This window comes from Cololabis saira, chromosome 5 (genome assembly GCF_033807715.1).
Source record: "Cololabis saira isolate AMF1-May2022 chromosome 5, fColSai1.1, whole genome shotgun sequence".
Taxonomy (NCBI): Eukaryota; Metazoa; Chordata; class Actinopteri; order Beloniformes; family Belonidae; genus Cololabis; species Cololabis saira.
In genome coordinates, this window is record NC_084591.1 from 37,854,105 (window position 1) to 37,875,884 (window position 21,780).

Consider the following 21,780-nt stretch of genomic DNA (forward strand, 5'->3'; position numbering starts at 1 on the left):
ACCACTAGACAGTAACAGAGCAGTGTGGCATTATGTGTTAGGGTTTTTAAGTAGTAGAAATGCATTCACTATGAAATGAATGGTTTCTGTGAACCCTCCCATTGTCTCAGGTGGATGGTCCTGATGTGAATATCTCAATGGTCCGGGCCCCTGGAGAGCTGACGACCGTCGTCGTGACAAATTTGACAGCGTTCACCCGTTATACTGTGACAATTATTGCCTACACTGGGTCATTGGAGCATGCTGGCAGGAATGGGAAAGCTATTGGGCCTGTTTATTTTCAAACACTGGAAGAGGGTAAGTTTAGATTGTGTTTTGTCTATTCCATTACTGTAAACGTGACTAAGTCATGACTCTGCCCTTATGTCATTCCCTCTCCATCCCCAGAGCCTAAAGACCCTCCCAAGAATGTGACCGTCTCTGTTATCCCGGAAGAAGTAAAGAGCTTGAGGGTTAGCTTCAGTCCCCCACAGGAGCCCAATGGAAACATCACTGCCTACTTTGTGTATGTGTACGAGAAAAATCAGCTGATCAAGAACATCAGCCTGAACGGCATCCACGGAGAAAACGAAACGATGGTCGCTGTCATAGAAGGCCTTAAGGGAGGGCACACCTACAGTGTGCAGGTGAAGAAGCACACACACATGGAGCTGTAATAGCGAAACATTCATACCTTGCAGCACTTCAACTCCACTGCTTTTACTTACTTTCTTCACTCATGTTCTTTCTGCTGTTTTCCCTGATTTCTTGCCTTGTCTGGTCCTAGATTTCAGCAACGAACGGGGCAGGCAGGAGCCCACTCAGTCCACACGTGCAGATAACTACAGGGATCAAAGGTGCAGCCCTTCCCGTCTCTCATCTGTTCTCTGCAGCGCTAGACTACAGTGTGTTTCTTATTTTCCTCTTGTGGCAGCAGTGTAGCAAAAGTATGAAACAGAAATGTGTAAGTTCAAACAACAACTGTTCTGCATATGGACCTGTTATGATGCAACAGACTTTATTGCCTTTAGGTAGACGTTAACTATGAAGGGGGGTAATTTCTCTTTTTTTAAGACAAATTCACTGTCATTTAGTCTTTAAGTGTGAAAGACAGAAGCCACATTTTCACACACACAGTCCAGTCACCTGACGCTGAGTGTGTGTGAATGCCTCTGTGTGAATGTTTTCCAGCCCCATCCAAGCCAATCCAAAGACCCCAGGCAGAGCTGGGCCATGGAGGGGTTGCCATGGTAACCCATAGGAGTATCACCATACGCATGCCTGCTTGTTTCTATAGTGACGACAACGGACCAATTGCAAAAATTCAGGTCATCGTGGCCGAGTTAGGAGGTAGGACAGAGATCGCTGTTTTAGTCAGATATGCCTGCATATGTGTCTTTCTTGTGTTTTAAGCCTCGACAAAATGTTTTTTCAGCGCCACTTCAGTTCAGCCATAACCCATTAAAGATAATATTTGAGAAAAAGTCAACTAGTTTGATGTCAACAGAAGTATGAGTCAGTTCTTCTGAAAACCCCCCTCATATCCGAATTCCCTCCTGCTGCAGTGAGGGACATTGAGAACACGACCGACTGGAGGAGCGCGTTTTTTCATCACGCTGCCCCTTACATGACAGACGCAGGGTTCCCCAACCCGCTATGTTTAAGGAAGGATGAGGCACCACATATAAATGCACACTTCAGAGGCAGGAGAGGTGTGAGTGGAGACAGCCCATCACCGGCCAGGCTCAACCACACCACAGCAGGGACCTACGTGATTGGAGAGAACGATGGCTGTATGGAGGAGAACAACACCGATCACTTCTGCAACGGGCCCTTGAAGCCGAACATGGTCTACGTGTGAGTGAGCCTGACAGTTTACTGAGTCATGCAACAGTTTCAAAACTATACTATTTTATTCAATTTTGAGAGTATACTCTTTTTTTTTTTCTTTTTAACAGGTTTAAGTTCAGAGCCACAAATATTAATGGCCAGTGTACAGATTCTGAGTACTCTGACCATGTCAGAACTGCAGGTATGCCATCGGGGAACCCTGCATGACTCAGCATCAAGAAGTGGATAACGCAAGCTGCACAGCATATTTATGTATTTACTGATTTGTTTAATTATGTTCTCATGCACTCTCTCCTGCGCCCTCTCTCTGCAGCGGACGGGCTATTGACCAGAGAGGAACAGATCATCCTGGGTGTTCTGCTGTCCTTCTTCTTAGCTGTGTTACTCATCATTATCATCTGTGGTTCAGTCAAGTAAGATATCGGAAGGAGTCCATTCACATACGCGGATGAACACTGAAATGTCGTGCTAATTCACCGTCACTAACTTTATAACACTTTCATGTTTCATTCATTTCCATTCAGTGATAGTAATCAGTAGATTGACTGACTGTTGTTGTCAGGATCCATCAGCGTAAGAAGGAGGGTGGAACGTATTCACCCCGAGAGGCAGAGATCATTGAGACTAAATGCAAGCTGGATCAGCTGATCGCTGTGGCAGATATGGAACTGAAACAAGAGAAACTCAATCGGTAAGCCGAATATAGTGCATATATTTTTGGCATTTGAAGAGTGGGAAACGGTACATAACTTCAGACTTGATTTAAATGCTCCAGACGAAAAATTTAAATCTGTGTCAACAAGGCAAAAATCTCTTTGCAACATTCAACTTCTAGGATTGTAGAGTTTTTGCAAAACAATATGAGGAGCAGCACCAAGTAACAACAGTTTATTTAACTGTAGCTTTGCATTTGTCTGTAGTTCTTTGAAGAACATTTAAGTTATCATGTCTTCCTCCTCCCAGCATCTAGCGTTTAGTCGTTTTTCTTCTTTGGCACACCTCCAGTAACTATTGCCACCTGAGCTTTTTGCAAAAGCTGCTTATATAATAACAATATATGTATATATATATACAGTATATATATATATATATATATATATATATATATATATATATATATAACAAACTCAAGTTCATTGACAGTTGATATGACAGAAAAAGAAAGAAAAAACACAACAGTCACCAAACATTCAAGCTGTCAGTTTCTATTACCTGGTAAGCAATTCTCCTGATTTACAAAAATGTAAAGATGTCACACCCATTTAAAACTATAGGTAAGATTGCTTTTCTACAATTTCAAAAATAGCAAAAATTACTGAGCTCAATTAACATCCAACTTTCATTTTTACAGCATTTGTTTAAAATATTACAATGTGATGTACCTCTAAGGTTACCTGATGATGCAATGACATCTTTGCTTTCATACCTCTCAAAAGCTTTACGGCCTTCAAACAGATGAACTATTCATCAATGACCTTCCATAAAAAGTTTTTTGGGCACCCTCCCAGACTTTTTCTCTGTGGAAGATTACTGATACTTATCTCAATGAGTAAAAGTAGATACTTGACTCATCTCCCTAATTACATTCAGAAAGATGTTCACCCATGTGCAGTGACTGTCTAGTCCCTTGAGATAAAGTATTCAGTTCCTGAAGAACTTGCAAAGACTTTTGACAGCAAAGATGTGAAGGCATGCATGTTGATTAAGTTCAAACCGGGGTCATCTGAGCATCTTGTTCCTTCTGTTCTTATTTGACCAGAGTCTCGCCCTAACTTTGACAATATGATGAGCTCTGTTTGAAAACCTCCTGCTTCCAAGTTAATGTTCAAGTAACAGACTTGTCCTTGTCACAAAGCAACTTTCGCCTGGCCTGATTTACATTTGCTTGCTTGGGCTTTGCTTTTCTCTCACTGAGCGCTTTTCACCCACCAGGTATTCCTCCTTCTTCTTTAGACGGAAGGAGATTTATGTGATCCAGTAAGTTGTCCGTTTAGTTTGTGTTTGACACAGTTTGACGTGCTTGCATGTTCTGCTCTGCTTTTCCGTCATCCCTGATGTACGTGCGGGCGATCAAGTTTCCCATTAAGTCTTATTTCAAACCCCAGCATCTGCGCTGTTGATTAAAGCTTTAGTTGAGGCTGACAGTTGAGCGAATCAGAGATATCAATGTTTTACCAACAGTCTGCTCGTTTTCTTTCATCACTGGTAGTGATTGTACAGCTTTGCTGACATTCCCCTGCTTAAGACTTTTTCACTTGTTTATCCAATCTTAAATTGCTTGGAAGGCAGAGGGCATAAACGGTTGCTTTGGATGTGTAGAAAGAAAATACCTACCATGGGGAAATTGACACACTTTTAATTCTGCTCATGTTCATATAATCCTTAAGAATGCAACATCAAAGTCAAGTGGCAGTGTTTAATCAAACTGGATTTGATTGCAAAACAGCCAAACCTGCCTTGCCTAACACTGATCGCCATGTACTTTCCACTGTTAGGTTGTTCACTTGTCAAGCACAGAAATGCCACAATGTAGGCTGCAATTATTGCCTTAATTTGTTTATTTTGTGTTGACTATTTTCCCCTCAGGCTGCTCAGCTACAGGAAGTCACTCAAGTAAGTCATCCTCTATAAATTATGTGAGCATGCACACAGCAGCTGCCGTAGAAATCTGAATATCCTGCACTTGCTTGTAACAAGAAATAAGTTAACACGTTTTGGAGTCATTGTTACTGTATTTCTGTCCTACATTCTTTGTCAGGCCTGTCAACAAGAAGTCTTTTCTGCAGCACATAGAAGATCTCTGTGCCAATGACAATGCCAGGTTCCAGGAAGAGTTTGGAGTAAGTGTTTGCTCGCCACCTAGACCTGCTATCAAACCTGTAATCACAGGAAAGTGTCCAGAAATTACAAGCAGACTGAGGAAAAAAGGTACTAAAACAGTTGCAGGAAAATGAAAACCGTGAAATGTACAGTTATTTGGGGGAGAAAAATGTCTCCAAATTGCTTCTTTTATTGTCTATCATGAATTAAGTTGTGCGCTTGCCTGCGCAGCTCCAGCAGTCCAAGATCAAGATCAAGATTAACTAACTGAGGGACCTCTGGGGCTCTCACACATTTTGTGTTTTAAAAATTTAAAAAGTGTGACATAGATTATTAAACTTGCCTGTAAAGACTAGAGTAGAAAAACATTTAAAAAACTATAGCTTTATTGTCATTGTACTTTGTCATTTTAGTGAAAAAAAAAAAAAAAATACCCACAAACATAAAAAATGAACAATAGGCAAACAATAAACAGAACCACACAGACCGTTTTTAAAGTATCTACATTATTGCACCAGGTTTGTTTTTATAAATTATTACAATAATAATAAACTAAAAGTGGAAATTATTGCACCAGGTTATTTAGCAAACCTCTTTTTGATAATTCAATATGGTTGTGTGTTGAATAGAGTGATAGCTTGGAGATAAAAGGTGTGTCAACCTGTTCTGGTATCAGGCAGAAGATCGAAAAAGTGACGTCTTGGGTGTGGCGGTTCCCTGAGAATGATCTGTGCTTTATTGAAACACCGTGTTGTGAGCAGGTCATCCAGGGAGGGGAGAGGGAAGCGGATGGTTTTCTGAGCAGTGGTAATGACCCTCTCAAGCATCTTCTTCTCCACCGCTGTGCAGCTGGCAAACCACACACACACATGCAGTATGTCAGCACAGTCTCTATGGAACAGTGGTGAAAAGACAGCAGCAGTTATTGTGGTCGGCCGTTCTTCCTGAGGAGCCTCTGCTGTGCTTTCTTGACCACTGTTGTCATGTTCGTGTTCCAAGTCAGGTCCTCCTCTATCTGGACACCCAGGAAACTGAACTTCTCCACACAGTCCACATAGATCAGGGGTGGCTGGCATGTCTGTCCTTTTCCTCCTGTAATCGATGACCAGCTCCTTGATCTTGGCAGTGTTCAGAACTAGATTCTTGTTCTGGACCAGTCATCCCACCTCATCTGTGTATTGTTGAAGTCGTTTATTTATAGTAGGACAAGCCCCTTGAGTTGTAACAACTCGTTTACGAGGGGGTCCTACACAAAAAACATACACAAGACATAACACAACTCAGCACAATACAGTGAAAGGAGACAAGACAATACAATACAATACAGACACGAAAACAAAACAAAAACAAACAATCAAACCAAAAAAAAACAAACAAGACAGACATATACAAAAAATCACTTCAACAAAATTGCAACCAGAGTTTGAACGAATATTAGATGAGAAAATAAAAAATATGGTGACAGGGTTAATGAAAGCAGGAGCAGGGTGTTTCAAGGTAGGTGGATATGACTTGATTAAAACAGATTAATGATAGCGATGATCTGATAACTACAGGTAGATGGTTCCAGTCGTTTGGACCTTTGAACATGAATGCTTTTGTACCTACTGATTTCCTATTGTGAGGCACTGCAAAGTAAGGATAAGTAGATTGCCTGGTTTGACAATTAGATGTAAGTTGTACAAAATACTGTTTTAAATAAGGCGGGTAATCATAATAAATACATTTAAATATAAATTGAAACCAGTGTGTCTGTCGTCGAGTATGAAGAGAGGGGAAGTGAAGAGACTGGTACATTGAACAATGGTGAGTATGATAAGGACAGTCCAGTATAAATCTGCAGATTCTATTGTACACTTTGTTAAGAGGAGCTAAAACACATTTAGAAGAGGAAAAGTAAACAACATCACAATAATCGAATATCGGAAGGTATATGCAGACTCATCTCCCCCAGAGACGAGTCCCACCACTGTGGTATCGTCTGCAAACTTAATCACGGTGTTGCTGTAGTGGGCGGGTGTACAGTCATAGGTGTAGAGTTAGGAACTACTGCTGAGGCTGATGGTAGAAGAGCTGTTGGGGCCTCCTCCCACCCTCCGGGAGCGAATTCTCAGGAAGTCCAAGATCCAGCTGCAGATGGAAGAGGATAGACCCAGCTCTGTCAATTTGGAGATGAGTCCGTGTGGGAGGGTGGTGTTGAAAGCTGAGCTAAAGTCCACAAAAAGTAGCCTTGCATAGCTCCCCTTCTGCTCCAGGTGGTTGAAAGCAGTGTGGAAAGCTGTGGCAACCACATCCTCCATGGACCCCAAACCAGTGTCTCAAAACCCTTTATAGGGATCGGTGTAAGCACCACTGGATGGTAGTCATTGAGACTGGTAATTATGAGGATTTTGGTAGGGGGTAGATAACAGGACTTCCAGCAGGGTGGGACGATGGGCCGGGACAGTGACTGATTGGAGATTCTGGTGAAAACACCAGTCTGCACAGGTCTTCAGCACACATCCAGTAGCACCATCCGGCCCAGCAACTTTCCTCGGGCTTACACACCTCAAAGTGCGGCGCACTTTATGCTCCTCCTTGGCTTCTGTATTCGGAGCAGATATAAGCTGTGTTCGAAATCGCCCCCTATCCCCTATATAGTGCACTACATAGTGTGCACTATTACATTATTTATTACTATTCAAAAGCACAAAAGCACACTTCTACACCATTCATTTTCAACAATTTATTGACACAGAAGTATCAGATCCCGGAGCTGTTCGGAGTGTTTACATGTTGCATGTCGCGTCCGCTACGCCACAGGAACATCCGGCGCATTTACTGACGCAAACACGTTAAAAAAATGTACGTTGTAGTGTCCGAAATCTCCTCTGGTCATCCCCTATGTAGTGCACTATGTAGTGCACTATGTAGTGTACACTATGTAGGGAGTAGGGAGTGAGTGAACGAGTGGATGATTTCGAACACAGCTATAGTTAGTGGCTCTGGCCTTTAACGAGATACATGTGTGTTTATTTGAAGGATGATGTGTTCAATTTTATTCCTTCAGGAGCTCCCAAAGCTGCTGCAGGACCTGGCCACCACCGACGCTGACCTGCCCTGGAACAAATCCAAGAATCGCTTTCCCAACCTCAAACCCTGTATGTGCTCAACCTGGCAATTTGATATGTAAATTATAATCCCAACATTTTGCGTTGTTGTTTCTCTGTTATAAACTGAAAAGAGCTTTATTTTACACGCCAAACACTGAACTACCCTTCTCTTATTGCTCCGTGTGAAGACAACAACAACCGAGTGAAATTGTTGTCAGAACAAGGAACTGCAGGCTCGGACTACATCAACGCCAGTTTTGTTTCAGTGAGTAACTCCTCTTTAAAAAGTTATGTGAGGTTATTTTTAAGTTTGCATCTAAGCCTCGCTCTCCCTCTCTTTGTCTATGTAGGGCTACTTGTGTCCCAACGAGTTCATAGCTACCCAGGGTCCTCTGCCTGGCACCGTGGCGGACTTTTGGAGGATGATCTGGGAAACAGGAACCCGCACCATCGTCATGCTCACACAGTGCTATGAGAAAGGCAGAGTGCGTCATGAGTGATTTGACAGCGTTATGAAACACCACTCAGAGTACAGGCTTTGTTTTAGGTCTCATTCTCAGGAGGATTATACCTGCTATGAGGATCTGATTATTATTTTTCTTTGTGTATTTTTTTGTGTATATGCATGTTTGTGGCATTTCAGATTCGGTGTCAGAAGTATTGGCCAGAGGACAACAAGCCAATGACAGTGTTCAGTGACATTCTCATCTCCAAAGTGTCAGAGGAAGTCTTTCATGACTGGACTGTTCGAACCTTAAAAGTAGAAAAGGTACTGAAAAGCTCCTACAAATAAACACATACCCACACTGTGGGAGCACATATAACTCTTGAACCAAAACTGCATGCACTGAATAGTAAAAACGTCAAAAACTGGCTGTTAAAATTTTACCCTGCACTAATTTCACAAATTATACAATAAAATAGACTTAATTACTGTGAGATTCAGTGTCCTTCCTAAGGATGTTTTGAACCAATAATCCTGGAGACCAATCTTCGGAGCTAGTAATTTTAGCCAATTACCAGTTAGATAGATTGTTCTCTATCGTATCGAGACTATCTCTCCACTCCGTTACATATTTCATATGTCAAGGTACGTGAATATTTCTTTAAGACACACCGGCTTGCCCGGTCACGCCCTCAGGTTTACCTATAAAGCACCTGTGCTGGCGTGTAATCAGTGATTGTTTGATCTCCACCTGAGTCAAGGTGCAGTGTGAGACGATCTGTGTTACAGAGAAGTGTGAGTGTGTGGGTGCAGCGTCCAGAGGAGTATTAAGGTAGTCATGGGCCCCTAGGCTATTTTTTCTCTGGGGCCCCCCTTATGCATCATGTGCTCCCAGAAAAAAAGTTATTTTGTGCCATGTGTAACCGTGAACATGGCAGTAGCACTCTTTTACTATAACAGCCTTTAGTTTAGGGCGGAACGATCTTTGAAAATATACTAATTGCGATTTTTTTCAAGGTCCTGTTCTCATGTATTTTTCAAATACACAAGTAATAAATCAGTCTGTTTCATAATAAACAATGTCAGATTTATTGAAAGCACAGGTTACAACAATAAAGAAAACAAATCTGTGGCTTTACCTCTTTAACACGTCTACACACATCTGTACACACCAGTGTTATGGGTCGTTCTCTCTGAATCCAATCACACGACACCAAACCGGGTTAAACTTTAGCCAAAACGAGGCGTAGTTTAATAGAAAAACACAGAAAAACTCCCTCAGGGAACAAAAAAACCTTCCTCACAGGAAACTCAGACCTTCTTCACAAATAACTCAAAAATCACAGGGAGAAAAAAAACACCAGCAAACTAACAAACAAACCAACAAAGCTAAGAGTTAACAAAACAAACCAGCAATGAACAACTGGCAGCCCCGCTGTTTAACCTCCTGATGAGCTGACGAGCTGCAGGTTCTGGCTCAAGGCTGATTTAGGGTTCCGCGTTACACCAACGCAGAGCCTACGCCGTAGGGTTCGCAGCGACGCGCACCCTACGGCGTAGCTCTGTGTCGATTTAACGCGAAACCATAAATCAGGGTTCACAGCGCGACTCCACTGTCACCACGCCGACTCCGCGCTCATATATTTAATAAATGTATTAATAAATTTATAAAGCCCATATGTTGACTTGTAGGCTCTGCGTTGGTGTAATGCGGAACCATAAATCAGCCTTTAGATTGACAGGCGACAGCATTGAGACGGAAGAACGACAAATCAAATGAGCTGATTGGATAGAAGTGACCCACGGACCAATAGAGTTCACTTTTTTTATACCATTGTAATGTATTTACATTTCTAAAAAATAGTTTGACCAATCCCAGGGCCCCTCCACATGTGGGGCCCCCAGGCTGCAGCCTAGGGAAGCCTGTGCATTAATCCGCGCATGGCAGCGTCAATCCACTTACCTACCGTAGCTGTGGTTGGGCGTCTGTCTTCGGGCAGCCTCCCTGGATTGCTGTTTCCCTTCTTCTTCTCCAGAAAACACACAGAACCGGGTCCTATTCCAGCGTATTGCTCGCGGTTTCGTGAGTTAACACGCTCGGTTGGATCCGTGCTGGGTACAGTCTTCCGATCACGGCTATGATTCCCCATACCAACGTATTGCTCACGGTTCCGTGAGTTGACGCGCTCGGTGGAGCCCGCGTGGTGTGCAAACTGTTTAAGTCGGCTGACAGCGGGTGGGAAGACGTGGCTCTCCAGTTGAGCTGGCATCTCTCTGCCTCCGGTAACACGTGAGATGGTTAGACCCCTCCTACCTGACTTCGAAGAACTGGTGTGCAGACAGTTTACTTCACCAGCAGCCGCGCACAAGTGGTCTGCATCATGTCGCAGGTTTTCGAACATGAATGACAGGGAGCGTGTTGCCTGCGGGCTGCTCCCTCAGATGGATCCAGCTCTCTCTCCTCTCGTTTCTCCCTCCGAATCCATTCTTGGCAAAGCCACCTGTCCCAGCAAGAATTGTAGGGTCAGTGATGGCCTGCTTGCTAAGCTGCACAGAGCTATGGCTACTCAGACCCGTCTGACGAATACAGGGGCTATTATGTCCCTCTACCTTTGTGACCTGTCCAAGGAGGTGCAGGAGGGTCCTGGGGGTTCCAATATTGCGGGTGAGCTTCGGACTGCTTCCTCAGTCCTCTCTTCAATTATGAAGGAGCAGGCGGTGGCTAAAGGCAGAGCCTTAGCATCCTTTTGGGTTGCTAGACGCCACTTATGGCTGTCCCAGTCTCAGCTCCAGCAAAGTGATTGGGACTGTTTGGTTAAGTTGCCGGTGGAACCTTCAGCCATGTTTGTAATGCAACTCAGTTGTTGCAGCAGGCACAGGACAATCGCCGTACCGCACAAGAGGTGTCGGGCTTCTCCAGGCGCCCCAGGGGCTTCAGGCGGGCAAGAACAGCCGTCCGTCCACTAGAGGCCCCAACATGGGGAACAAGGGACCTCAGGCCCCAGCTGGAGGCTTTTCGTCGGCGTAACTCCCGCCATCGGGGGAGGAGGGGGGGACCGGCTCAGGGGTCCTCCAAGCGCCCACCCCCCTCCTGACTATTCCCAGACCCCGGCCTGCCAGCAGCCCCTGTCGACGGGCCGTTACAGGGACGCGTGGTCGGCTTTGGGGGCGGACCCATGGGTGGTTTCCACCATGATCCATTTCACACAGTCCCCCTCTGGCGAGGTTGGCCACTTTCACTACTGTGACCAATAGGGGTGGGTATTGGGAAGGACCTCACGATACGATACGCATCACGATACTTGAGCCCTGATACGATACACATTGCGATATCCCGATTATGCGATATCCCGATTATGCGATATCCCGATTATTATATTCTACATAGTTCACCGAAAAATTTAAAAATGCATTACACATCTTAAAATCCAAGTTGTATATATGTACATCAGATGATAGTGATGGATATTAAAATCCGAGTTGCACGTTCATCAGATTATAGTGACAATTCATGGGACAAACTGAGTCAAAACAATGTTTTATTATAACTATACAAGCTAAAGTTACAACATATTTGTATATGTTTTTCATATTATTTACATCATATGAAATTAACATTAAATTTAGTATGAGGTTGCTTTAATTATGTGGCAAATGATAATAAACACAAGAAAGATGGGTACTAAAACCAAGGACAGGCACAGTGATCAGTCAGTATAGATATAAATCCATAAATAAATAAACCTCTGTCCATTATTTTTCATTTTTTTAAGAACAGGCAATTGTGTTATATAAAAAATTAATTATAAAATGAAATAAAACGTGAAATAAAACCTGAGCTCAGTGCAGGGCCCTCCCAGGGTTGGTAGAGAGTGGCAATGCCCAGGACTGTCACTTAGGTAGGAGCACTGGGTGATATAATGGGAAAAAAATCGGGGATAAAATATATAAAAAAAAAAAAAAAGAATCGATATTCAAATTTTGAATATCGATATTGAATCGGCTGGAAAAGTATCGCAATATATTGCCATATCGATATTTTTGCCCACCCCTAGTGACCAACCCTCAACATGCAGAGGTTCTGCGGGAGGATTTGTCCTCCCTTCTGGAGAAACACACTATCTCTCTAGCTCTCAGGCCGCTCGGAGACATGTTTCGATCAAACTATCACTGATTACACGCCAGCACAGGTGCTTTATAGGTAAACCTGAGGACGTGACCAGGCAAGCCCGTGTGTCTGTCACCTTGACAGCAGGGGGGGTCATCCCCCGTACATATGAAATATGTAACGGAGTGGAGAGATAGTCTCTCACTCAGAGAACCAAGGTTACAAAGTAACCAAACGATCAGATCACTTTAAGAAAACCCACATGAAGAAGTGTTTTCCCCTTATTTCCAAAAGATGAATTTAAAATTGTTAAGGACACAAAAGCTATGTTCACACTGCAGGCAAAAGTGACCCATATCTGTCTTTTGGTTGTCTGAACAGCTCAAATGACATGAAATCAGATTTTTTTCTCATCAGAGCTAGTTCACTTTCATGTGTGGTGCTAACTCGAATACGTATCTGATGCGACCTCAGTCTGAACTGTCACGTTGCATCGCAGCTGTCTTTGACGTCACCGTTATGTAATTATTGTCACAATTCTGTGCAGGTGGGGGTTTTTTTCTTAATGAAATCTACTCCAGTGAAGCCGGTCATGTAGGGTCCACCGCTCCTGGGTCTGATCCCTCGTTTGCACGCATCTCTGTACAGATATTGAAACCATCGCTCCACACATGGACAATGTTAAACATTTTGCTCTCCTTTTCCTCAGTTTTCTTTTCACTATAATTAATGTATGAATTTGTCGGCTTCTACTGCACAAAAACTTCAAAAAGAAATCATAGGTGCTCACTGCTGCTGCATCTTTTTTTACACCCGTACACATGACGTATTGCATTTGACATTGCTTCGTCTAACTGCACATGCGAGTCACTTCAAAAACAGATGCTGTTCACAACGAAGTCTGTTATATGACACATTTAAAGCTAGCAACCACAAAAAAAGATCAGGTCCTAGATGAAAATCTAAATTGAGCCTTGCAGTGTGAATGTAGCCATATTCTCATCCCTAGTAGATTTAATTTCCTGGCGTCTTAATGAAATGTCTATGACGTACTTTGCTCAAAGTAGCAGAGATACAGTACAAGATCTCAACCTATTCCCAATGTTAAGCTGGAAGAAGTTAAAAGTGGGAAAGCTGGATAGTTCTACTCAGATCGGGGCCTGTGATGTCACGGCACTACGATGTGCAAATCTAAACTGCTTATTGTATTCAATTAGATTCAATTTTATTTGTATAGCGTCTATTACAACAGAAGTTGTCTCTAGGCGCTTTCCAGAGACCCAGAACATAAACCCCCGAGCAATTATTACATAAGCAATGGCAGGTAAAAACTCCCCTAGTGGGAGAATGTATGACCCATGTTCAGGTTTAGGCTGCCCAAAACTAAGTTACAGGGTTATGTTATGTGAGATTTTGTCAGGGATGTGGTGGATAGGACCCAGAGAGTAATGTATTCTCCTGCTGGGTCCATGCTGGCCGGTCCGATCTGTCACGAGTGTGGAGGATAGGGCCCAGATGCAAGAGAGGAGGAGGCAAATCGATTTATTAACTTAAACAAAACCAAAAACGCTGCTTAGCAGGATTGCAAAATAAAAAACAAGAGCTAAAACACGACCAAACCACACAAACCTGACATGGCACATGAAGGAAGGAAACAGTACGGACCAGCAGGGAGCAAGGCAACAAGACAAGATATATACCGAAGGCTTGACGAGAGACAGGTGCAGACGATCAGGCAGGGGCGCAGCTTGTGAACAGGCAAGGCAGGCAACTGCTTGGGGCCCCGAGTTGAGGCCCCAAAAAAAAAAAAAAAAAATTTTATTCTTTTTTTCTATAATGACTTTTATGACAAAAGTTTTTCCTATCAGGGGTTTAGAGGACTAAACAAGTATTGAAGGCTGTTTTTACTGTACAGATCTCAAAATGTGGTAACCGTAATGACCACATCCTCCTCCTTAAACAAACATAAGGCAATTATCAATGACATCTCAGTAGCCAGTAAGAAACCTCCCTTAAGGGGCCCCATGTTGTCATTCCCATGATCACGGCCATCCACCTGTACGCAGTGTCAGAATAAAAAAAAAAAAAAAACTACACACAGTGTCGTGTGCACAGAATTTAACGTTCATTTTGGAAGTTTTAAATGGAGCCGATTCGGCTCAGCCGAAGGTAAAGAAAAATGAAGAGAAGTAGTTATCTGTCCGACAGTGAAAAGAGGAAGAAAAAAAAGGAGGACAAAGAGAGAAGAAAGCAAGACAGTGGTAAGTGGAGCAGATAACTACCGTTAAACAACAAAACTAGCGTCAGACCAGTGTTAAGTTTATTGACGTTTTTGGTTAGTAGAGCAGAGTAGAGCAGAGTAGAGTATGTTCTGTAGTGGAAACGCGCCTTTAATGTTAAGCTATGAAAGCTATGACGACTGCGTTTACATGCAGTAAATAACTCTTTTAAAACCCGAATATTCAGTCATGTAAACGCCAAACGGAATATCCCCATCAAACGGAACATTCAATTGTTTTCTATTTTACAGGATATAGTGAGTATATAGCGGTCTTGTTTGGTTTATTTGTTTTATTTGTTTGTTTCAAGTTTTTCTCTTTTCATTAGTATTATTATATGAGATGATTTAATGTAAAGCTATAGACAACTAGATCCTGTCCTACATACTCCGGTTCAGTAGGTGGCGGTATGCAATCCGCCAAAAAACGCAAAGAAGAAGACTTTGTTTTCTGCGCATGCTCTGTTCGCAAGGAATCCTGGTCAAAATTTCATAAAGTTTTCGTTGGTGTCAGTTTATTATAACATAACGGCGATGAACGCTGTTTGGGGGGCCCCCTAGAAATTTTTGCTTAGGGCCCCAACAGACCCTAGAATCGCCTCTGCGATCAGGGCAGATGGAAACAAGGGAAGTCAAGACAAAACTTAAACACAAAGACACGGGTTTCAAAATAAAACAGGAATTAATCACCAAAACCATGCCAGTTTTCAATTTTGCAGTAATGTCAGATACCCTAATATATCCCCTCAAGCACAGAAAGAGTAATTTTAATATGTCCTCTTTCAGTAGAAGTTCAACCAAAGCATTTCCAGAGTTAATGGAGATAATACCAGTTTTAACTGACAAATTAATAACATTAAGCGTTGCCGAGTTCTTTGACAAGCACAGCTGACATAAAGACTTTTAATCTTTTCATTAAATTTGTTCACAAGTCAGGAGATTTTAAGTCAGATTTATTCATACAGCACATTTAAAACAACAACGGGCTTTACAGGCAAGTGCCTCCAGAAATGTGCTGGGAATACAAATGAAAACTCCTGCTGTCTGTGTTTGATATGTCCTCTTTATTTCTCTCCCTCTCTCTCTGCAGTATGGCCACTACATTTTGATCAGACACTTCAACTACACATCGTGGCCTGAGCATGGGGTTCCAGAGTCCTGCAGCACCTTCATTAAATTTGTTAAAGCTGTCCGAGCACATCGACATGACAACACCACTATAACAGTGCACTGCAGGTACATTATTGCCACAGCAATAGGTGCCCAACCCTATACAGTAGATACTGCAATATTATCCTCCAATGCACTGACCACCTTATTCTGTTTTTTGATCACTAAGTATGGTTTAACATGCAACCGTGCAGCTGTTTTGTCTTTTTTTGTTGTTTTTTTTTCTTAGTGCCGGCGTTGGAAGAACAGGAGTTTTTGTCGCGCTTGATCACCTCATTCAGCACGTCAGAGATCACGACTTTGTGGATGTTTACGGGCTGGTGGCTGAGCTGCGCAGTGAGAGGATGTGTATGGTGCAGAATCTGGTGAGATTTTTCTTGAAACGGAGCTGAATTACATGTTCAAGACGGAGGAAAAAAGAAAAACTAAATTTTGATTTGGTTTTGTTAGGGATATTTCAGTGTTTCTGAAGTGGGGTTGTGTGAGGTTAATTGCTTGTAGTTAGTGTCTTACCTCCAGTAGACAGCGGGTACCTAATTCTCAGGCCGGAGAATCAGAAAGGAATCTGAAGCCATAGGCTCAAGGCAGCTCAGAATGAGAGCCATCTACAACGACAGTGTGAGTCAACACTTCAAAGAAGCTGACAATCAGGCTTGTTTCCATTTTCTGGCTTGGAGCTAAAGACTAAACACTTAGTCATAAAATGAAAACAAAACTTTGAGGAGGAAAAAAAAAAGACACAAACATGTACCACGGTTGAACATGAGAAAAACTTTCACATGTTCGCTATGTCCGAACTGATTCACCAAAGCTGCATTTGTGTCCTATGTGCATGAACTTTACTGTTAGAAAGGAAGAAATTACATTGACAGTAAAAACATTTTAGTGAATCTGAGAAACATTGTTTTACAAGAATATGTCGTTTACATGCAATTTTTCTAATGTGAAACTTCAAAATAGACATTAACAAGCATGTAACTCAGAACTAAGCCATTCTTAGGTACTAAGGATTATTCTAATGCAAAACAGTTTAAAAAATACAGACGTTTTATTTTTTAACAGGGATTAGTTTTGAGGAGTTTAATCAAGAAAGGGGACTGAAGTTGTTCCAGTACACCTGAGAATGATCAGACTTGAGAATCAGAGTTTGTACAGTGTGAAATTGTCACAGAAAAGCCTCACGGCATCACAGTTCTGCAGAGTCCCCAACTACTAATTAGTTCTTTCATGTTAAACTGAGGAATTAAACCCATGACGGAAATATATGTTTAAAATTTAATCCATAAGGAGAATGAATATTACTGAAGCCATTCAGGGTTGAAATAGTGAAGGCCCTGAGAGGCTGATGTAGTTCAGTAACTGTCTTGACTCCTGGTCTGTGTCTATTAGAGCAGCAAATTATTAAAATGTGTCTGTTACTGTGGTAACGTCAATCACAGATACAGGAACAGTTTTATTACGAAATACCAAGGAGCTAGAAAATAAATAATGTGTACATCTTTGGACTCGCCTCAAGACGGATAATGGATGTCTTGTCTAGGATCTTGTCCTTGTTGCAATGTGAGTGGCCTGTATTTACTTTATTCTATGATCTCTCTTTTCTGTCTTTGCTGTTCTAAAAAGTTGGGGGGAAAAAGTTTAGTCTGAAGAGTCATTAGACTCATATTGCATGTGTTCAATTTTTTCATTCATGCCCTGCTGAGATGCTCATCCAAAATGAGCTGGAAAATGTTCTTAATAGTCAAAGAAATGATCTGGCAGTGGATTAAAGGTGAATTCTTGACAGATTTCCCATATTTACGCAGCATGAACCCACACTAAATTTTACCTTGGTGATTACTTATGGATTGGCGCTGTTTGTCACAGTGCCACCTGGGAGCATCAGCCAAGCGTATGTGCCTCTTCTCTGTATCACTTTTATCATTTGTAGATATTCTACCTGTTTCTTTATGTACACATTTAGGCAGAGAGGTTTGAATCGACACTGTAACAGCAAGAGACACTCGCAGTCTGTGAAGGGGTGGGTGCTTTTATTGCGGCAGCACACCGTGCAATTTTAGTCTCACTGCATGAACTTGGCTTTGACTTGGTTCATCTGATGTTCTAGGGTGCAACTTGGCTGCGACATTATGTTTGTATGTTTGTTTGCAGACTGAACGACGATGATGCCACCTGGATTGTTGTTGGCTGCGTGATGAAGCGCGAGCAATTGTCATAATCATGATTATCATCAGATAACGCCTCAAGTACCGCGACTACTTGTTTCTTTATTTGAAGCCCAGAAGTTATGCTTTGGGAGTTTAACTTATTGCTGCTTGTTGGTTAGCAGAAGTTGGTTGTAGTAGCAGTACTGTATTAGTGCAAGTAAATTATCAGAAATCTCTGACACGACCAGAAATATGTTAACAACTGTCTTTGGCTGCAAGGCTGTCAGAGCAGCCGTCAGAAAACCTGTCTCACTTTTCAATGTGGGATGTAGGCCTCCTGATTTTCTGTTTGTTTGTTTTTAGGTCACAATCGAAGAGACCATCACAATTCATTTATCTTCTTCAATCTGGAAGAGTCAACAGTTATTTCCTCTGTGTATACGAGGCTGTGGGCACTACTTTTCAATGTGCAACTTTTTAAAACATTTTAAGCCACTTAAAACAAGGGTCAAATTGTGGTGGGATGATGATTGGGTCAAAGTATTACCAAAATGGCAAGTGCTATGATGTCCTCCAGGTATGCAGTAGCTCGTACCTACCGAAAGGAAAGGACAAACAATAATTTTCAATGGTGGTCCATTCTGAAAGAGCAACGAGCAATCTTATAAACCTGCTGCCTGTGAAAGAACAGTCAGGGTACCCAAGCTGTGTCCATGCTTGACTGTGGAGCAACTCGATCCTGGACTTTTAATTTGGGGCTTATCTGTATAGGTCACAAGTCATATCTGAACATTATTTTAGAGAAATGCATATTCAGAACGCTTGGCGACGAGCAGTGGGAGTCACAAACATGCATTTGTTGTATTCAGACATATCCCTTTAAGCCAAATACATTCATGAAATAATCAGTTGCATCGCTAAGATACTAGATACTTATCACATCCACTGTTTGGGCTCACAAGTTTATCCAAGTTAAGTTTGCAGGTTTCTTTAAGGTCAACCATGAAGAAAGTACTTTGTTTCAGTTGTACTGTAGTTCAAATACTATTTATGCAAGCACATGTTATACTTATTATGCTTTCTTTCCACTATTTCATCAAGAGAATATTGTTTGCAGCATCTACTCGGTGTGGAAAAAATACAAAAAAAAACCAAATAATACAAATAGTTGTCTGAATAGTCTGAATAGTCTGAATAATCAAATACACAACATCTTTGTCTGTGTATTTGTTGCTGTCAGGCCCAGTACATCTTCCTCCACCAAAGTACACTGGAACTTCTTAACAACAAAGGAAACAGCCAGTCCATCTGGTTTGTTAGCTACTCTGCTCTGGAGAAGATGGACTCGCTGGACGCCATGGAAGGTAAATAGCTCACAGACGCACACCAAGAGAAGCAAACTTCCCACAGCACAGTGTTCCTCACACATGCTTTTATTGGTCCTCAGGTGACGTCGAACTGGAATGGGAGGAGACGACTATGTAAAAAAGACTGACAGAGGGACACGCTTGAGAATTTTTCTGCAGGGTCTTGGTCACATGACCTGCACGCAGATCCCCCTGAAGGACTGAATGCACCAAACAAAGGAGGAGGATAAGGAGAGAGAGGTGAACAAAGCTTTGGTATTCTGCTTCAAACCCAACTCTCAGCCCGGTCTTCACCTAATGTACACCATTTATTTCCAAAGACAGGGACAGAATAGCAAGGGGTGGGGGAGGGGCTCAGAGTAGTAGAAATGACGGGGACAGAAGTGAGATATTGAGCTGATTATGAGAGCTCTATCTCATCTGTATGCCTGCAGGGACTTTGCACAAACTGAATATCACTGTGTTTTGCATTACTTTAATATGTTTTTGTAAGATTTTTTTTTCTGCCAAAATGGTATTATTTTTAATTTGTTTTTCCATTCTCTGTAACTCTGTTCGTGCCCAGGGGTTGGTTATCCTTTCTCAAGAGTGATTTGCAAAAATAAAAGTACTTTTATTTTTTTCTTGCTTTGATTCTTGAGAGTAAAATCTTGTAGCCCACCCTTTCAGAATCGCCTTTATGAAATGTACAAAGTTTGAGTTTAAAGAAGTCTTATTATCCTCCTAAAATACGACTAAAATATTACTTTTAAGTTTCACCTGTTTTGTACCAGCTTAGTTAATCACATTGTGATTAATCTAATTTGTCTAACAAGTGCTCAGTAATTAGTTTGACAGACATTAGTAGTTTGTTGTGCAAAGTGTAAACCTTCATCCAAGCACCATTTTTCATCTGAGCAATTAGCTGAGACCACACTTTTTGAGAGACGTTTCCAAAAAATAAAGATCAAACTATAAAGCATTTCAGACAGAGGGTGAAAACACATGTACGGTACTTCTAGTATACTACTTCCTGTAAATTAGTACAATATTGGCTCTTTAAGAACCATAAACCATGAGTGTCCAGTTATGTAAGGATACGTTTGTTTTCATGTCATCTCCACAACTGCTGCAAGAAAGACCAGATAACTGCCAGAAACAAGAATCTATAGTTGATCCTGGTCTTATCGCGACGCATAGCCTACTACGTCATATCATAACTAATGAAGAGCTTTCAAAGCTCTGTAATTTAAAAAAAGTTAAGAAACAGCTAATGTAACAGAGTAAGGGTGACTTGTCATAAACATTAATACATCCTTTTTTCCCTGAAGCACTTTTCCTATACCTTATTGGAAAAGGTTGTAAAATGTAAAGATAAAAGAAATGCGCATGTATTGGGAACAGACAGCTGCACAGCAACAATGATCCAGCTGCATTAATACGACATGGGTTTACAGCAATGAAACTAAAGCTTCATTTAATGTACTTCTACTACTACTACTGTTATTTAGCAGACACTTTTATCCAAAGCGACTTACATCTGAGAGAACAACACAAGCAAGAAATCACATAGGAGGGTCCAGCTGGATAAGTGCTGGTCTGACTGCTGAGAGTCCAGTTGGACACAGCTGCAGCCATGCTAATGCTAGGGTTTTTTTTGTTGTTGTTTTTTGTGTGTTCCCTGCCCCAACACAAGCTTCCATTTATACAGGAAAACTAGGTCTTAAAATAGACCATCATGAGATCATCTTGGCATAAGTGCCTGCAGCTTTCTCAATGGTGAGTCAGGCAAGGAGCTGGATAAATCTCCTAACTCGTTCTGATGAGCAGAGAAGTTACCTAAATGCAGAAATGCTCCTTGAAGAGCTGAGTCTTTAGTTTGCTCTTAAAAGTAGGTATGGACCTGCGGGTCGAGTTTGGTAGGTCATTCCATCATCGGACAACAATGGATGAGAAGAGTCTAGCTACTAATTTCACGCCACGTTGTGGTAGAAGCAGGTTGGAACGGGCTGAGATGGAAGGTCTCAGAGAATTGGTTACTGATACTAGCAACCTTTTCTGCAGACAACCCAGTGGGTGATTGAGCAGGTGGTGGAAAGAGAGGAGAGTTAAACGCCACGAAAAGTTGTCTGGTGTTGGGAGCATTTTGGATTTGGTTCTGGTAGAAGGCTATCTTAGCAGCCTTTAAGCTGGATGTGAAAAATGAGCGTGTTTGTCGGTACTCAGACAAGTCAGTGTGCTCTCTGGATTCGCACCACTTTCTTTCTGCTGCCCTAAATCCAACTCTGTGGTCCCTCAGAACCTCTGTGAGCCATGGACTGGAGGTTTCTGGACAGAGTTTATCCAGACAGGAGGCGAGTGAGGAGCAGAGTATTTCTGTAGCCTCATTAACAGATAGGGTGGAAAAGTCTGAGAGGAAAGGGAGGGTAGAGAAGACCTCATCAGACAGCTGTGTGGGGCTGAGAGATCGTAGAGAGATTTTTTTGTAGTTAAAAGTCTTCCTTGCCAAAAAAAAGAATAGATTTTTCAACTGCATTATCTCAA

General features: G+C 42.0%; 1 protein-coding gene across 1 annotated transcript in view; it reads left to right on the forward strand.

Moving 5' to 3' along the window:
* The window catches only part of ptprq (protein tyrosine phosphatase receptor type Q), a 59,142-nt gene extending 39,001 nt beyond the window's left edge, over positions 1-20,141 (forward strand). Inside the window, exons 45-64 of the mRNA XM_061722786.1 lie at positions 111-297; positions 388-626; positions 767-836; positions 1,171-1,329; positions 1,545-1,632; positions 1,708-1,836; positions 1,938-2,011; positions 2,144-2,243; positions 2,393-2,521; positions 3,763-3,807; positions 4,417-4,443; positions 4,589-4,670; positions 7,700-7,790; positions 7,931-8,007; positions 8,093-8,227; positions 8,386-8,511; positions 15,664-15,809; positions 15,973-16,108; positions 19,131-19,254; positions 19,338-20,141. Coding sequence (XP_061578770.1) covers positions 111-297; positions 388-626; positions 767-836; positions 1,171-1,329; positions 1,545-1,632; positions 1,708-1,836; positions 1,938-2,011; positions 2,144-2,243; positions 2,393-2,521; positions 3,763-3,807; positions 4,417-4,443; positions 4,589-4,670; positions 7,700-7,790; positions 7,931-8,007; positions 8,093-8,227; positions 8,386-8,511; positions 15,664-15,809; positions 15,973-16,108; positions 19,131-19,254; positions 19,338-19,375 — 2,202 coding nt within the window. The 3' untranslated portion in view covers positions 19,376-20,141. The remainder of the gene's footprint in view (positions 1-110; positions 298-387; positions 627-766; positions 837-1,170; positions 1,330-1,544; positions 1,633-1,707; positions 1,837-1,937; positions 2,012-2,143; positions 2,244-2,392; positions 2,522-3,762; positions 3,808-4,416; positions 4,444-4,588; positions 4,671-7,699; positions 7,791-7,930; positions 8,008-8,092; positions 8,228-8,385; positions 8,512-15,663; positions 15,810-15,972; positions 16,109-19,130; positions 19,255-19,337) is intronic.
* Positions 20,142-21,780: the final 1,639 nt, after the last annotated feature.